General features: G+C 41.7%; 1 protein-coding gene across 7 annotated transcripts in view; it reads right to left on the reverse strand.

The window, feature by feature from the left end:
• The window catches only part of LOC147249705 (lisH domain-containing protein ARMC9-like), a 33,038-nt gene that overhangs the window by 12,042 nt on the left and 3,364 nt on the right, over positions 1 to 17,632 (reverse strand). For 2 of the 7 annotated variants that reach the window (XR_015119146.1, XM_086223303.1), the window contains exons 1-23: positions 16,664 to 17,250; positions 16,440 to 16,565; positions 15,800 to 15,970; positions 15,295 to 15,450; positions 15,113 to 15,205; positions 13,784 to 13,808; positions 13,378 to 13,535; positions 13,042 to 13,140; positions 12,490 to 12,525; positions 9,717 to 9,751; positions 9,502 to 9,613; positions 9,244 to 9,336; positions 7,967 to 8,057; positions 7,483 to 7,606; positions 6,958 to 7,097; positions 6,168 to 6,244; positions 5,321 to 5,395; positions 4,914 to 5,004; positions 4,341 to 4,393; positions 3,237 to 3,335; positions 2,473 to 2,573; positions 1,390 to 1,559; positions 1,177 to 1,282 (exon numbers count right to left, since the gene is read on the reverse strand). Coding sequence is in view for 4 of the 7 variants with exons in the window: in XM_086223303.1 (XP_086079429.1) it covers positions 1,177 to 1,282; positions 1,390 to 1,559; positions 2,473 to 2,573; positions 3,237 to 3,335; positions 4,341 to 4,393; positions 4,914 to 5,004; positions 5,321 to 5,395; positions 6,168 to 6,244; positions 6,958 to 7,097; positions 7,483 to 7,606; positions 7,967 to 8,057; positions 9,244 to 9,336; positions 9,502 to 9,613; positions 9,717 to 9,751; positions 12,490 to 12,525; positions 13,042 to 13,140; positions 13,378 to 13,535; positions 13,784 to 13,808; positions 15,113 to 15,205; positions 15,295 to 15,450; positions 15,800 to 15,970; positions 16,440 to 16,565; positions 16,664 to 16,762 (2,330 nt within the window). In the remaining 3 variants the exon portion in view is untranslated. Of the gene's footprint in view, positions 1 to 1,176; positions 1,283 to 1,389; positions 1,560 to 2,472; positions 2,574 to 3,236; positions 3,336 to 4,340; positions 4,394 to 4,913; positions 5,005 to 5,320; positions 5,396 to 6,167; positions 6,245 to 6,957; positions 7,098 to 7,482; positions 7,607 to 7,966; positions 8,058 to 9,243; positions 9,337 to 9,501; positions 9,614 to 9,716; positions 9,752 to 12,489; positions 12,526 to 13,041; positions 13,141 to 13,377; positions 13,536 to 13,783; positions 13,809 to 15,112; positions 15,206 to 15,294; positions 15,451 to 15,799; positions 15,971 to 16,439; positions 16,566 to 16,663; positions 17,262 to 17,632 lie in introns of those variants that run through there. The other 5 variants (XM_086223305.1, XM_086223306.1, XM_086223304.1 and 2 more) reach the window with 5 other exon arrangements.

The following is a 17,632-nucleotide window of genomic DNA, read 5'->3' on the forward strand; positions in this document are numbered from 1 at the left end:
AACTCTGAGGGAATGAATCAGTAGGAAGGACTGGGCAGTTCGGCCACACACACACACACACACACACACACACACACACACACACACACACACACACACGCAAAATCTAATATTATAATAGACGAATGGATTTCAGTCCAACTCGTTCTTCTCTGCTCACATTCAACACGGTGGCTATGAAATCACTGATACCATCAGGTATCACTGTATATCGTGCTTGCAAACATCAACACCCCCGCAGCAACAATGGTCCCGGGGAGGGTTCAGTTGGACCCAGACCTTGATTATCCATTCTTGTTTCCTAGTAAAATTCCATATTTCAAATCTAGGTGTATAATTTGTTTATTCCTTGGTTTCATTGTGACTCAGTTTTGTCTCCGTCCCCCTTTGCTGGTAGTTTGAGTTCTGACTAGAAGAGTCTGGCTACCGTTGTTCTCCAGGTGCTACTTTCTCCAGCTGTCAGGGAAGGAAGGCGCGGGTCTTTCAAGTTAACAAAACCAGTATGTTTTGGTCATGTCACTGCCAAACTGCTGAGTTGCTAGGACTCTATTCATCTCAATATCAATGTCCTGAAATTCTGTCTCAATATAAGTCTTGGGGTGAAATGAGGCTACAGACTTGGACTCAGCCAGGCTGTACTGAGGTGATGGACATTCCTGGGGGATGGGTGGGGGGGATAACCGTCGCAGGTTCCAGGGACTCGTTACTCTTGGCAGGATCCAGGAGTCAAGTTCCTCTGGATTTTCAAGGAGCAGAGAAGCCAGGGAGGTCTGTCTGAATGGATCTCTTTGTGGGTGCTGCTCGTTTAAACCCATGTCACAGTCTCATAGAGCAGCTTGGCAGTGCTGAGTCACCGACTGTCAAAGGAGGCTCCTGCCAAGTCTCTCTCCACAAATACGCTGACACAATTTAACAGGAACCGCTGCTGACTTGACTCTGCTTTATGTTATTTGCATCACTTCCTAAATCTGGCTCAGTGGCTTGTCGCTACCTAAGTCAGCCATGTAATTTCACCATTCATCATCAAGATTACGCAAAACTAAGAAGATGCTGATGGCAGCTAATACATATATTTGTTGCTCCCCTCACAGATGGGCCAGTAGATATCAATATCATCAAATCAAATATTAATGGCGACTCAGAGCCTTTTATCCATATCATAAGTATCCGTGTCACCTGTAAGAATGTCCGTTGTGTCCCTCTTGGGAAGATCCTTTTCTGGGTTGACCCTCACACAGTCCAACCAGCTCTGACTCCTGGGACGAGCGGCCGCATTCTGAATCTGCGCGTATGAAAGAGCGAAAATACAGAAAGAAGAGAATTCATCAAACTAAATTGACAAACAATCATGTGGAATGTGTACACGTGCATGTACGTGACTGTACCCACCTATGCAGTGACGTAGCGAGTCAGCACTGTTTGGGCGATTGCCGGACCTCGTGGGAGGTCGGGAGTTGTACTTGGAAGGAGGCCGGCTTCCCTCCTCACTGCGGGGTCGGATGCGATGGTATTCCTCATCCCTGCTACTCTCACCTCCCTGACTGCCAGCTCGGAAATCCCTACAAATGACACACAAACACACACACACACCACAAAGCTGAGTGACTGAAAGAAGATATCTGTCTTAAAATACACAGTGAGTATCTGTAAAACAACAACAACAACAACAACATATAATCTCTTTCTTAACCCAAAATGAAAACCATTTATTCTTATTCTGTTTAGTCTTGTTGCGCTTCCTGATATATCTCTGACTATAGCTGGGTGTAATTATTTATTCTCCATTTTGCATCTTTGAACTCCTAACCTCAAACCATTACGCTGAAGGCTGTAAAATACTCTTGCATACAGACAAACTATGAATAAAGAGTTTTATTATCTTCTGTTGTAGTTTGGAAGCTAAAAACAAGAGTCAAGTTACCATGTCTCTGTATAAGAAGCCAGGTCATCACATCCATTACTCTAAGATAAGACTCACTCTTTTATACACACACACCGTCTGACACTTTGTATAGACAAAAGTTTGTCTTTCAGTACTAAGTGTCAGCGGTTGCTGTTTCAACACAGACAGCCTTTGAGCGGATTCATGGCACAATAATATATATCTGAACCTATTATTTCTTTGACCTACTGCTCTAGTTTTAAGGGCTGTAGGACTGTCATTATCATGAGGATGAAAAGGTGAAGCAAAGAGGGCAAAAATCATTGTCAAAATGACCTATTTGACCGTTTTTGTTTTTCCATTGTGCGATCTGAGAAGGAGCTAAGATCTATTTGAGATTCTCTTTGTGCTGCTGTACACTGATCGGCCTTGAGAGATGAGAGGCGAGACATCAGTATACAAGTATAGTACTTTCTTGTCCAAGACAGTACAATGAGCAACAATAAATACTCTTGGGCAAGAACCTCACGGTGCACATTAACTATCAATTGTAACCCTCACACAGCAGCTGTTTGTGTATTTTAACTTACACTGTGTTGACATTACGATGAGAGCTGGGGGTGGCTGGGCGCTGAAGTGGCTCATCAACACCTGGTTGTGGCCTCTTGACTTTTTTCATGTTGGTCATAATCTACACGCACACACACACGCACGCACACACACATGAGGATTAGCACGCTCAAAAGTAAAACACTCTATATGCATTCCATGATTTTGTGCAAATTGTACAAACAGGAAACAAATCCTGAAAAACCTCTGCAACTCAAAGGTCTTCTGGTATCAGAGATGTGTCACGTGGAAGGATATTATCTAGTATTAAGTACTCCAAATACATAACCCATTTCAAGATAAAACTGAGACAAGGCTGACGTATGAAGAGAGCGACTGTTTTCACACAAAGGTGAAACCAACAAGTCAAATTCTTCCTTTCTGGATAACGTCGCACAGGAAATCCTTTGAGCCAGAGGAGTCACTAACAGCGCTATGTGACATCAGCTCCCAGAGGTGTCGAGTTGAGGTGGAAAGTGGTGATGACATCAACGTGACAGGCTGAGTAGAGGAAGACTTTTTCTTACCCAGGAAATGTAAAAGATTTTTTCATTTTTGATGCTAACAACAAGACGATTGTTGTGTTCTGTTAGTCAGCCCAGAACAACAAGCTATGTCTTCCATACCACTGACCACGTCTTCTTATCCGCTGCTGCTGCCACGCTCTCATGATCACAGAGAGCAAAGCACCTACTGTGTTGATCTGAGACCTCTCAGGTGTGGTGAGTGTGTGTTCAGCTCTTACTCCCAGGTACTCCGTGGTGAGTAGACTCTCTCCAGACAGTTCCCCGGGCTGAGGCTGGAGGACTTCCTCTTTATCGAGGTCCGACTCCAATAAATCTTCCTGTCACAAGACAAGACATTTTGTTTAATAATGGGTTTAATGGTGTCCTGAAGAAAAATCTAAAAAAAAAAAAAAAAAAAAAAAAGGACCTCTGCCATGTTCTTGAACTTCTTTTCTGTTCCATCTTTCCTCTCTACTAAATCTAAACTGTTCTGGTCATCGCTGCCCTCCCTCTACTGCTCCCTCATCGCCAACTACCATGTGCTTTCTGTGCGGAGTCCTCAGTCGCATCTTTTCACCTGACAGCAACGAGTTTTACCAGGGGGACCCTGTGCGTCACAGGATGATGCTATTCTTCATTCTCATGAATTATGTACTTTTAACGCTGAGATCGTGTTAGGTAGCAGTGCACGTGGTGACAGCTCCGTCTGTTCACTGTTGTAGAAATTAGCAGAGAAAAAAACGACCAAAAACCAAACATTTCTTAGAGTCAATGGGAGGGCATTTGGACACACCTTTACACATCACACCCACCTTATCTTGATAACCCACTTTGCCAAAGAATCCAATCTGCCAGGTTCATCACACACACAGATTTACACTCTAATGGAGGACACCTAATATCTGGGTCATGAGTCAAAGTTTTTTTTTTTTTACTACTCTCCTCTTTTTTTGGCAGATGATGTTAACATTTTTTTAAAATCTTCCATCCATCTATCCATCTATTGTCTTCTGCTTATTCCTACATTAAGGGTCGCGGGGGGCCTGGAGTCTATCCCAGCGTCAACGGGTGAGAGGCAGGGTTCACCCTGGACAGGTCGCCAGTCCATCGCAGGGCCAACATAGAGAGACGAACAACCATTCACACTCACAGTCACACCTACGGTCAATTAAGAGTATCAATCAGTCTCGTCCCCAATTAAAATCTTTTTTTCTGACAATCTACATGATTTTGGTTGGTTAGTGTGAGTGACCTGAGTAATGTGTAGACAGGTGTTTAATATGTTACAAATTATACTGTGTATATATATATATATATGGTTGACATATAGTAGGAAGTCTTACATCAGTGTCATCTTCCTCCTCATCATCCTCAGACTCTGGCGCCTCTTCCTCCACTGTGTGGAAAACAACACAGATTTTAACGTCAGTAATATTTTCTACACAAATCGGTCAAGGTGTAACTCCTTGCTGCTGATGTCATTTCTTGCAACTGTAAATGATAAAATATGAAAACAAGGGTCTTTTCTATGGGAAATGTATCCTTATATATGTCAATGTGATAATTGCTATCACCAAAATCCAAATTGGACCATTTTATTGTAATCTTACATGTAAATGTACAGTTAGTAGTTAGTACTTACTCCAATAGTCTTTTTTTTGCTGATATCTGATATGCTGAACACTTAATTTGAAAAAAACAACAACTTTATTTTGAAAAGCATGAATTATGTGTATTCCTACTTACTCATCCTTGAAAGGAGCCAAAAAGAAAGGAGCCAAAAAGAAGAGAACTGAGCAAAACTGGTATCGGATGGACACAGATAAGACTGATATCTACTGATACCAACGATGCATATCCTCAATACTTCATTTAGTACCAGATTCCATGGTAAAAGTAAAAGTGTATCAACTGACCTGAGTTGAGCTGTTTGATGATGAACTCAATCTGCCTGTTAACAGTTGGGTTGTCCTCTTTGATGTAGCAGCGAAGAATTTCCTCCACGCTCTACAGAGAGGAACATATTGCTACATCATCATCATCATCATCATCAAGGTGGAAGCTTAAATTCATAAGAAGGTATAAATACATTGGAACACATTTGGAGCCACACAAGTCAAGCAATTGTTCTGTTTGTGTTGTGGTTATTAGGGCTGTAGCGCTACGATACGATTCACAATATTCGGGCTCCAGTGTTTTGGGGACAGTGACTCTGTCTGAAGAACATGAACGACTGTTAGCTGTGTGGTGATATCAAGGAGAATGGATCCAGAATAATGAGTCAGTGTCGTACAAGTAGGTGAAGACATTCCTGCTATCTCACCATCTCTTTAGCTTCCTGTCTCACAGAGGGAACAGACAGGATACTGTACAGGGCCCCATTCACATATGGTCGGATCTGAACACACATACACACACACACACACACACACACACGCACACACACACACACACACACACATACACACACACACAGAGGGGTGCAAACACACAACCTTAATATTTGTCGTCTCATGCCAAACATTCACAGATTTCATGGAAATGCAGAAGCAAAGAATCTTGGATGCAAAGAAGAAATACAGTTTACAGAGTGATTCAATGTATTTTCAGATATTTAAGGCCAGATTCATAAAGCAGCACATATTTGCAGGAGGCAGCAACCCAAAAACTGCACCTGTGGTTATGACTATTTCTGTCGAGGACCAAATAACAAGCTGTAGATTTAGGAATGCTGGCAGTGAGAGCGCAAATTGACGAGGGCACGTGTAATATCTATAACACAGATGCTCATCTGAGTCATGGGCTTTCTCAGGATGCACTGTGGTAACCCTGAATAAAGAAGCAGTGGAAAGAGAAAGTCCTCTTCCCCAGACTTGCGGGTAGAAGTTGGAGAGTGCAGTAAGTATAATAGTTGACTGCAAATTAGACATGTTCAACCAGCTTAGAAATCAAAGATAGTCAAAATGCTTTTCTGTGACGAAGCGTATCAAGACAAGGCAGGAGAAAGCCACTCATTTCCAGCTCTAATTTTTGATTGTGTGTCATTCGTAGCTTTTTTAACGCCAAAAAGAAGGCATGCAAGACATTTAGTAAATCTGGCCCTGAGACAATAATCTTCATGTTTTAAGACCTCTAAAGTGCATGCAATTGTTGACAGATAGTTGCATCACCTCCTGGTGCTCATGTCCAAGCAGGTCAGTTAGAACCTTTAACACATGCTTGGCGTTCTCAGCACACTTCCTTTTTCCTGTAAAAACAAAAGACACCCACCATTCACACATGGATGTCAAAATATAAACACTTTTCCAACCATTTTAATAAACATAATCTCTGAAAGGTCATTTTATGTTAAAAAAAAAAAAAAAAAGCAAAAGGGAGCCAGATTATAAACCGAACACTCAGATTCAAAATGAATGTTCCCCCTCCAATACAATAATCTCTTATCGTTTCTGTCTGAGTCAATAAAACCACAGATGAATCACATTCAATTCAGGCCTCAGGCATCTGAGACAGAAAAGGGGGAAATATCGATAAGGAGGGGCAATATTTTGGGTTAGTTTGGTATGAATACAGAGTGATTTGCACTGATTACACTCATTTATAACCCTACATACTAGGCTTCCCCTTTGGCAAATAGTGCTCTTTATTTCTGGCAATCGTTGCGTGTGATGGTTCGACTTGCAGGGCTGAGAAAAAACTTTATCAACCTTAAAAAACTGTTTTTTTTGTTTTGTTTTATTTTACCGGAATTCTTAAACTCCTTTCAGTAAAGGGAGTCTTATACAGTGTTTCACACACTGATTTATTTGTTGTAGACCGTGACAACTCAAAGTTCAGCCTGTTTTCTTTTCTTGCCCACAATGATTTACTGAATTAGCCTTTTGGGAAAAGATCTTTTCCAAATTAGAATCAAACAGCTAAATTACTGTGTTATTCTGTGTACCTTTCCCTTGCCTTTACCTTTGGTTCGCAGACACAGGTTCATAAGAAGCCCAGTGGAGTATTCCAGGGTGTAATCACTCAGGCAGTCCGAGTCGTGCAGTTCATCCACCATCCAGCCAATCAGGTCGTCTTCTATCATGGCCGTCTGCTGGTTCCTCCTTCCGAGATTATCATGAAAAAAACAAAACAAAACCCATTAATACAACTTGATAGCAAACAGTTCTGTTGCGTAAAGCCATAACAAGGTTAATGATTCATAGGAATGATCAGACACACATCACGATTGACTATCAATACCAAGAGATCAAAACTCTCAAAATGACATTCGGTTGTTTGTGTCGTTAAAGAGAAATTGTCGGTCTCAGTTGTCTGAGATGCCACTACATGCCTACGTGTGCATCTCTTTTCTGATTGCTTTCTGTAGTTTCCTAACATGGGCACTCAGTTATCAACCTGCACAGGCTACCCTCCCCCAGGGGGGTGATACTCTGGTGATAAACAGCAATTCCCTACTAAATGTGGTTTACAAAAAAATGCCGTTACCTGAGGCTGAGCTTCTGCAAAGCCACTAGCACATTCTCTCTCGTCAGGGAATCTTTGTCCTCCTTCCTGAGTGTCTCCATCAGAAGTTTTAGAAGAATGGGGATTTGCGAGAGGTAAACTCGGCCTGGAAGCATTAACACAGGTGGGGTCAAGACCAAGACTCTCAGATCAAGCCTCTTTAACATCACTTTCTGACAACATATGTGGGTGTGGCCAAAAGAACTGAAAATGGCCGTAATGATTCATTGCATTTATTACAAAGAGTAAAAAAATGTGTCTTTAAAATCATTAAAACAAAATAAAAGCACATTTTCAAGACATATTTTCAGGACCAAAATCTCTCAGTTACCAGCAAGAAGCTGTAAAGGATCATGAGAGTTTTTTCTTGTCATGACTGAGCAATTACTGAGGCCTTCCATGACTCAGCACATTTCCGAATGAATCGTATCACTTAACTCATCTGTAACAGCAGCTTAGCACCTACCCTCTTCCAGGGAGGCAAATGCATTGATGAGACGAGCCATGTATTGTCGGACGATCTCATTCTTCGACCTCATTAAGTGAAGTACGGTTTTCTGCGGAGACAAAAGTGAAGCATACGTTTCAAGTTACGCCTAAAAGGAGACTGGATCATATACATGTAAATCTCAAGAGGTCATGGAATAGCGGCAAATGAGATGAACAGTGGCTCTGTCGGGTTTTAGATTGGATAAAACTTTGTGATAAGTATGAGGAGCCTATTTCTCACACAGCTGGGCCTCGCCTCCAAATGTAAGACCAACCATCGTTATAAATAAGACTTTTTAGAGCCATAAATTCTAAAAATTCAATTTCAACTTCTTAGGACTGTCAAAGGATCAAAAGAAACCTGGTTACAGGAATCAAAAAGAGCATGATGTTGATTTGTCAGTCCCCCTGGTGGCATGAACATGACACATTAGGGTTGTGCCTGATGCTCAAAAACAAAATTGGTGCGGGGGAAAAAAGATGGAGAACTGATGAAACGCTTTCATAGAACGAGTCTGACACTTGAGAAAAAGACCAAAGTGAAATCCTGGGTTTAGAATCGCAGCAGGGTCACAAGTAGAAGGGTTTGTTAGAAAACTTTCACTTTACAGCTCAGGACCCCAAAAATAAAGGTGCCAAAGACTCAGGACCCCCATCCATCCCACGCAGTTGGCTGAAGCGCATAGACATGCTCTAATCAAGGCCTATCCAAACACAGCGGACTTTCAAATACCTTGAAATTCAGTTGCTGTTTTTATTGTAGCCCTATTACCATTGTTTTTTTTATAGAAACAATTAAACTTTTTTTTTAAGTCTTTTTTTCCCCCTGGAAATCCTCTTATGCCCCCACCATCTGTTTGTCAACTGGACAGCAATTACGTTTTCGATCTGATTTAAAAACGAGGAACCCGGTCCCGTACGGCATCTCTGTGTAAATCACTCTCGTGTGGCTCACCGCTCTGTGGAAAGTACAAAGATATCAGAAGTAAGGGGGATCATTTACTATTCTGTAAATGAACATGGCACCCTACGGCTACAGTCAAGCTGGACAGGATATGAAAAAACACACAATAGACCAAACAATAAGGAGTGTAAGGAAGACGTGTGGATCTTGGAAATTTTTTCTTCCATGCATGGGTTTACTGTTCAATGAAAAGTGAGGTCCAAGAGAATGCTGAAACCTGAGTTGTCCTATCAATTTATACATCCGTTCTGAGTTCCTAACGATCTAACGTTGGAGTGACAAATTTCCACCTGCTTTGTGCTGTGGCGTTCCAGCAGATCGTTGCTGATGTAGGCCTGAAGGACAGTGTCTCTCTGTTCTCCAGGGAGGGAGCGAGTCAGTCTCTAAAAAGTGTGGAGAACCACACCAACAAGTTAGGACTCAGGTTGCATCAAAATATGGAAAAAGATTAGAAGGCTCATAAGCTGCAGTGGCATACTTAAAAAAAAATAAAAATAAAAATAAAAATAGAAAGTTAAGAATTGCCCCGAATAAAAAAAAACACCAACCCAGCGCAGCGCCTGAAGCAGCAGGGACCTGAGTCGGTCCGAGCCTTCAACCAGGTCACTCTTCAGCTTCTCATAGTCCAGCGAGGGCAGCATAGGCACATCCTTAGGCCTCCTGAGGATTAAGAGGAAAAACTTCTCAACAACACGGCATTGACCTTTTCTGATAAAGAAGTCAACATAATATATTTGCAGGAGGTTGTCACATAAAGACTTACTGCGGCGCAATGGAGGCTCGGAGTAGGGAGGAGGCCTAAGAAATGGAAGCGAAAATTAAGAATTTGATTTGGAGGTTCAGACTACATTTGTCGTCTTTCTTCTAAAGCAGGGCAGAACAATACAGGGGGGGAAAAAAGGATATTTTGATTGGAAGGCGACATTTGTTTTTAATTGGAAAAATAAAAACGCCTGTGCAAAAAAAAAATCTCTGCATGTTGCCTTATGTCCGGAAATATAGTTATACATCTCTAGTGCTGCAATGTTGAATTTATAATGGCATACTGTGACATATTTAATTGGAAAGTCTGACCATAATAATTTCAATACTTTTTGAATGAATTGTTCCACCCTACTTTAATTGTAAAAAAAACACAACCCTGGTGATTATGCAACTGTGATCCTGGAACTGGTCATCACTGTTAACGTTCTTCAACTGCAACATGTCAGTGTCAGTCATTAGTGCTGCACGAACATGCACACGTCATGCTTGGTACATGCAGTTATCCCAAACCTACAGTATTGTTGGTCAACTTCACCCATGCAGTCACTGACAAGTCAGCTGAGATCAAAGGTGGTCAGTACAAAGGGACCAGAGAGAACGGATCCCTACGCTTCTTACACTCAGTTCACCTTTGGCCTTTGAACAAGGCATACGTACTGGTGGTGGGGGTTGATGGGGAATAGTTACAGCAAGATGCCAGACTTTGGGGGAAAATACGCATTTTTGACATCCACCCCAGAATCTTAAACGAAGATGGATACCCTTCCCTCTTATGTGTGTGAATTAAAGAGCTGAACGCTAGTTAGCTTAGCACAATGAGCAATAGTGGATGGGCAGGTTAGCATACCTCTGTCAAAAGTCTTCAAATACTGTCTTCTTCCAAGCAGTCTTTTTCCCTAATGGTATAACTTTTGTTTTGCTGGAGCTAGTTTCCTGAGTAGGCGCAGTGATCTGAGGCAGCCCCGTAAAACAACGTCTAGAGGCAGATGCGCGTTATCTGGCTGAGCCAGAATACGCAGAGGAGGAACTTAAGGTTTTGCAAACAGTCAACAGGCAAAGTGGAGGTATGCTAACCTGCCCTTCCCTTATTGCTAATTATGCTAGGCTAATTAGTGGTCAGCTGTTCTGAAGCCCTGAGCCCCCTTATGCACATACAGGGGAATCTTCCCCTATCTTCTTGCCTGGTTCTGGGGAGGATGGTAAATACTTCCCCAAATATTGGTGTGTTCCTGCATTAAGTAATAAGGCACATTTACACATTTATGAAGTGTAGTTTTCTTCACGTGAACAGCAGGTAGCACAGAAGCGGAGATGAACTTTGATATCAAGGTTACTTCCTGAATTCTCTCTTAACGTTTCAGTTCTCCTAACGCCTGCTAAAAGGCGAGGGGAACATGTTTCACTGTCGCTGTCAATTTCTTATAAAAATTGTGCATGTTCATATAGTTGTTGTTATCAGATTTCATGTGCCACTACACAAAGGAAAGGCTTGACCTAAATTCCCAAACAATAGCGAGTTTACATAAGCAAAGGCTATTGTCTCATTATCAACTGATACCATCTTTACCACCCACCCAACACTGTTGGTTGTTGATGTTATTGTCATTCAGTTGACAGCTCTGCTCTTTGGTCTGGGTTTGCCAAAGTAGTGAACTTTACAATCAAATCTGGACCATCACATTGACCAGATTTGTGCTGTGGTTTGAATTCAGTTTACACTGAAGCTGTCTAAATAACATGCTACCGTATATTTTCCTCGTAATGAGCGCGCAGATTATCTAATCTGAACGCCAGACGTCGAGAACCATTACGATTATAGCGAGCATTCTATTTGCTTCTGTTTAAATGAGAGTAATTCAACACTTCCTGTTGGACAATCCGAACGTGAGAGAGACGCTTTTACATCAAAACTTCTTTTGTACAGCCATTCTTGTCCCGTCAGGACTGTGCTGCTGAACAAATGGCATTGGGGAAAGAAGAATGAAACTGCCAGCGTCCGCTTTGAAAAAAAGATGGTGAATAAGCAGACTTGAAAGTACGAACAATGAATTAATGATGTAAATACCTAAAGAGTCTTCCTAGTTTGACTTAACAAGCAGCCTGCCACAGGGGCGAAGGCCATACAAGCCTTCAAACTAGGACATTCTAGAGGGACCAAGAGAAAGACAGGACTACAGTGACTATACAGGAGAGGCAGAACAATATTCAGCATTTAATATTCAACACTGGCTTATTGCTGACTTCATGTGGCAGATGAACAAGCCGGCACATCTACGGTCGGTCCATGCCATTCTACAGGTAGACACTCACGCACTTGAGTCATCAAGTTCAAGTGTTCAATACATATTTATCGGCAACAGCGACAAAAAAAAGGACAAAAACCAAGATGCTGCTGGGTGCTACTGTGTGCAGCACCAACAATTCATTTATTACATTTTTTTCAAGTTTATTTTTAGTTTGCGGGGATTTAAGTAGCTGATACCTTTTCTGCACAATTTGTGATTATTTATTTGTTTTATTAGATGCAAGTGGCCAAAATGATCAGCTTCCCCCGATCTGTAAATAGCAGCATTGACCTCAGAAAAGCCTCTATTGTTCGACCTCCACTACAAATGCAGTCCAAGAGGGTTAGCAATCATAAAGGAAGGTGAGGCGGACAAAACGGGGTGAGGGAGAGGAGACACAGCGAGGCACGAGTATGATGACAAGTGTGGAGCAACTCAGGGACCTGTGAGTAAAACGTGATGTAAAGATGAAAACATGAAACTTACATAGCCATCATCATAGGGACTCATAGAGTAATACCCCTTAGTGGACAAAAGCATCACACACACCACACACGCCACACACACACACACACACACACAAAGAAATGATTCAGTTCAAACCAGAAAGATTTCACAGGCCAGGTTTGATCTGTGTAATTCCCTGGCCACACGGTCACAGGTGTAAAATGTTTCTTCTCTACCGACTCCTTTGGCATGCGGTCAGCTAAATGAATCATATTTATTCAAACATAATAATTCATCTTGACTTTCACAAGCTTTGGACTTCGTACAGCCAGAGGGGAGTTTGAGGATTTTTTTTTTTTTTGGCGTTCGGTTTTCGAGCCTGAGTGAAGCAATACAATTTGCGGTTACACATTGGAAGGAAACTGCAAGATTGCTACATCATCTGCACAACTGACAGTTTATAGCAATTGAATTCCCCTTTTTAAAACAACTTTTAAAGATGTTTTTATTTTTTAATTCCCCAAAATGCGTCATTCTTCAGTGAGCTGTATTGTAGAAAGAAAGAGAGAAGAGAGAGGTGTTCTAACTCACAGTGCCAGGCCTGATGAAGTCAGCGCTCTGCACCACGCTTTGCCTTGCCTGACTGCTGAACAGGCGAACGTACACATTCTGCAGGTACTCAGGGGAGACCTGCAAAAACACAAAAGGCCCCCGGAGCTTATTGCGTGGGAGTACAGGGAGGTAAGGGTTGTGTGGCCATTTACGTGTTGGTGTCACTTAGTAGCAAAATACACGTGTATTTGTGCATCTTAACGACAACCATTAGCTTTACAGAGTCCCCGTTTGTCGTTATGTACCTGCCTTGTGCCCACGCCTCAAGAGTTACAATGTGTGTTTGTTAGCTTGACAGTCAACCACATGGTCTACCATTTTTCCGCTGACAGTTGCCTCCAGCGAGTCAACCAGCTCAGCAGTGATTCCAATCAGGTTGTGGTAGTCAGCTTGCATCTTGTTGAACTTCCTCATGTAGCTAGTGGCACGCCAGTCCGTCTCTGCTAACTGGAGTTGTAACTGCTGCATGGCCTCTGAGCAGAGAAAACACAAAACTACATTCACCAAAGTATTTGTTGTAGGTATGATGATCAGAACAGTCATTTGAGAGATTAATTGAGAAATGAGTGGGTGACGAGTCGCATAATAGCAATAACAGTAAGTCTAGTCTTAATCATTAACGTTTATGAAGCTCTGTCTGCAAAACAAGTACCGTACATTGCTGATAGAATACATTTCAGCCACATCACATCCAAGAGCACATTATTTGAGAGTGCCCTACCTTTAATGCTTCCTCCACCTTCCCTCTGTGTGACGCCTGTTAAAGAATACACTCCAGCACACCTTTGAGCGCTAGTCAACCATTTCTTCAGTAATTGTTTTCTCCCTTCCCCTCATTTAAGTGTATGTAAAGATACAATGCCTTGCTTCAAATGCACAGAATACAAAGCAAACACGCGACTTGTTGTACATCCTGTTTAAGTCCCATCGTTGCACAAAGAGTTTGTTAAGGATTTAGATCATCGGGATACCAGCTTCAATCAATACAAGTTTGTTTTAAAGGTAGGGACATTTTCCAGTAGTTTCAAGGACCAACACACCCTTGAATGGGTAAACACAGCCATCAGGCAGGGTTAAAGGTACAGCAGTCTGTGAAAAATTATACGTGTTTTTGTGTTACAATTCCTTGTCCTAATTTGTTTTCTTTTCTTTTGAACTAACCCTTGTTACAGCATCCTATCAGCTACCGGCAGTAAGCGAATGGGATTGAGGTGTTTCTCTCAATTTTTGCCACTTACAATATGTAAAAGTGTGAGTGCGTCACATTGGCCTGTCGAAGCGTGCAAGCATTGATAGATTGTTCATGTTAGATAACCTCGCTCCTTCAAGTTTTACATAACTACACACAAAGCATTTTTCTTTGCTCAACTCTTGAGATGAAAGTGAGCATGATAATCTATACGCTTTGATCGATAGTCAGTGGGACTGGAGTTTGGTTTCATGAGTGTGGAAGGAGGAAAACTGATATTCTGGACTTCCAGTAAAAGCAACAAGTTCTGTTATCCTTCATTGCGTAAGTAAGTGTCAGATTAAGTCCTGCCAAAGTCAAACATGGGCATTTCCACATACAAATGACACAAGGGGAGTGTGAGGAATATAAAACACAAAGACCTGGACAGAAGCCTAACCTGTTAATGAATTACTGAGAGGCTTTTATAGTTGCAGATCCCTAAATCGCTCTCATTTTTATTTTGTTCTGTTTTTTTTTTTCCCCTCCACCAGCTATTTTAGAGCCAGTTTCCTGATACAACTTTTGGAAGAGATCATCCAGTAATTTCTGTGATGTCACAGCACCTGCAGCCAGTCGAACAAAAGGCACTATGCTGGTATCAATAATGCCAAGAACCCCGTCAATGGCAGTGTGAGATATAAGACGCAGCAAAAGAAACTAAAGTATAATGTCCCCCTACTTTGTATTTTCAGGTTTATACTCACATGCACAATTTATCACGTGTATTCTTCGTTAATGGTAAATGACAAACCTTTGTGAAAGTGAATGTCCTGTTTTAAGCATGTAAGCGTTGGTGGCTGTAAGTCTGACAAAGGATACATATAAATTTAGCAGCCTCGGGCAGATGGAGGACTTCAGTGTCACAGCCAGAAACTTCTCAAGTCTATCCCTCAACCTTGGTATCCGGGATTCCTACACAAAGAGAATGTAGAGGGTCTTTATGGTTATTCAGGAGGCATCACAAGATAAAAATGCCACAAATCGAATAATTTTCTGAGCACCTGGAAGAGATCCTTGAAGGAGGGGTGAGTACTGGGGTTTGGAACAAAAGGTAAAGCGTAGTAGGGCAGAAACTCTGTGGTCTGGCTCAGCGCTGCTCCTCGAGTCTCCAGGTACTTCTTGAAATGAGAAATCCTCTTCTCGAATTCAGCACGGTCCTGGAGACAGATTCAGCTTCTTCTCAGTTTGTGAAATCCCTTTTATTCCATCAGACTCCTAACTTCATTTAAAGCAGTTCTTCTATTGCATGCACACATTCACGTCAATTATATGATTCTCATCTCTCTTGGTCTGTAAACAGGCAGATAATATATTCAATGCAATAATTTGCACTTTGACAAATATACACTGATGGACAATAACATCATCAAGACAGCTTGGGGGGTGTGTTCACACTGGCCAAAGCCTATAGCACAGCTTAGTGGACATTTAGAGAACATATTTAATAAATCAACTATAACACACGAGATGCAGATCATCTTTAGAGTAACATTTTGATGTTCGTACATGTCTGCCAGAGTGCCTTCTTATCGGATAGATGGTGAAGTGGATGTGAAGGTAGAACTCCAAGCTCTGGGCCTCAGGATCTGTGCTGATCACCTCTGCAGGAATATTCTCTGTCCACAGTTCAAAGAATACCTTGTGGTCCCCATCATCAAAAGAGCTGAGGAGGTCGTCCTTTGGAGAAACATTGCCGAGAACGAAGGAGGGAAAGATCAAGAACTTTGCAGAGAAAACATTCTTTGCAATGTTGTGTACTTTATGACAAATTGACTGAAAAACAATGACATGAAATGACATTTACTAAAACCTGCAAAAAAACAAAACCAAAAGCACTTTATTCTGTTCATTTCTTTTGTCTTTTACTTTTCTGAATATCAAAAAGCTATTAAACTCTGTAAGGGCCTAAATAATATCTAATTGAGGGACCTTGGAACCTGAGAGCCATTTTGGCCCACAGCCCAACATAAACATACAGTTTAGGCCACCTATGGGAGCACCCATCTTCTGTAGCTTCCTTATGTCAGCTGCACAGCTTATGGTAACCAAACTGTTCACCAAGTCAAATTTCTGTCTATCACAAAAGCTGGAAGCTTTTTAAACCTGGGGATGGAAAACTAGTTACTGTTATGATCTTGTCGTTTACCTGAATGGCACGAGTCTTTGAGTCTCTGTGAGTGCTTCCTTGAGGCTTTGAGACCAGCTTGCCTTTTCTTTTGCACTCCTTGTCTAAACTCTGAACCGTTTCTTCAAATTCTGCAAACTTGAGGTACTACCAACGACAGAGCACACAGCACAAAGGTTGTCATGGGGGGGGGGGGGGGGGCATTTCATAGATAGATAGATCCCACATTATTTTTAACATCTTACCTCCTTGATCATCCCAAGTAGATTAGCTTCAGTGGCCAAGACTTCCCCCATCTCCGTTTCCTCCCTGGAACTCATGTGCGTGCCATTAAATAAGTGCATTAATTCCTAAAGTCAACGTTGTCCGTGATGATGGAGCAAAAAGGAGCTGCAGAACATTCGCTTTCAAAATCCGTGTCGGAGGACGAATAAAAATTCAAAACATTAAACCTGAGGACGGAAATACCGCCTTTATTATGTTACTAGACGTCAACTAATCATCCATCCCGGTTAGCCACCTACTATCTGCCAGGCGACTGCTAGCTGACACGCTAATCGGAGCACGTCAAAATCATGTTCACGTTATTCGCACGTCTCGTAGATTAACTACGTGGTGAATAAAATATTACATCATCATCGACGTAATTATTGAACCATACCGTCATTTAATCAATGCTTGACAGGGCTAATGGAGTTCAGTCACCGTAGCCATTAGCTAGCAACCATAAACAGACTGGACGCTGAAACACTTAGCAACAAAATGTTCTTCTTCTACGACTTTTTAGCGGTTGTAAAATGACCACAAAAAATGCATTACTGCCACCGATAGGTACGGGGCGCTGATCAGCATAAAAAAAATAGGGCCGTGAATGAAACAGATAAATAAACCCACAAAACTAACCTTATATATTTTCAATTCAATTAGCTTCTCTTGTCATCTGAAAATGAAAAAAATAACTTTTGATTCATGAATTCTGCTGAAAAATGTTTTCATGCTTTCTTCTTTGCATTTCTAAGGAGTTTGGATCCGATGCCCTCTCTGTTTCAAGATATGATTTTGACATCTGTTGCTGTAGAGATAAAATGTCCTGGTAGAATAACAGCAAGACTGCAAGACACAACACGGCGCTGTAAATTTTCTGGAGGTGATGGACTTTACTGGAGGAATTATGTAGTGGAGGGGAGTACACACCTATGCTGTAGTAAGACATA

Source organism: Aulostomus chinensis, chromosome 14 (assembly GCF_037954235.1).
Source record: "Aulostomus chinensis isolate RoL2024-O1b breed Wild chromosome 14, RoL_Achi_v1.0, whole genome shotgun sequence".
In the NCBI taxonomy this organism is placed as follows: domain Eukaryota; kingdom Metazoa; phylum Chordata; class Actinopteri; order Syngnathiformes; family Aulostomidae; genus Aulostomus; species Aulostomus chinensis.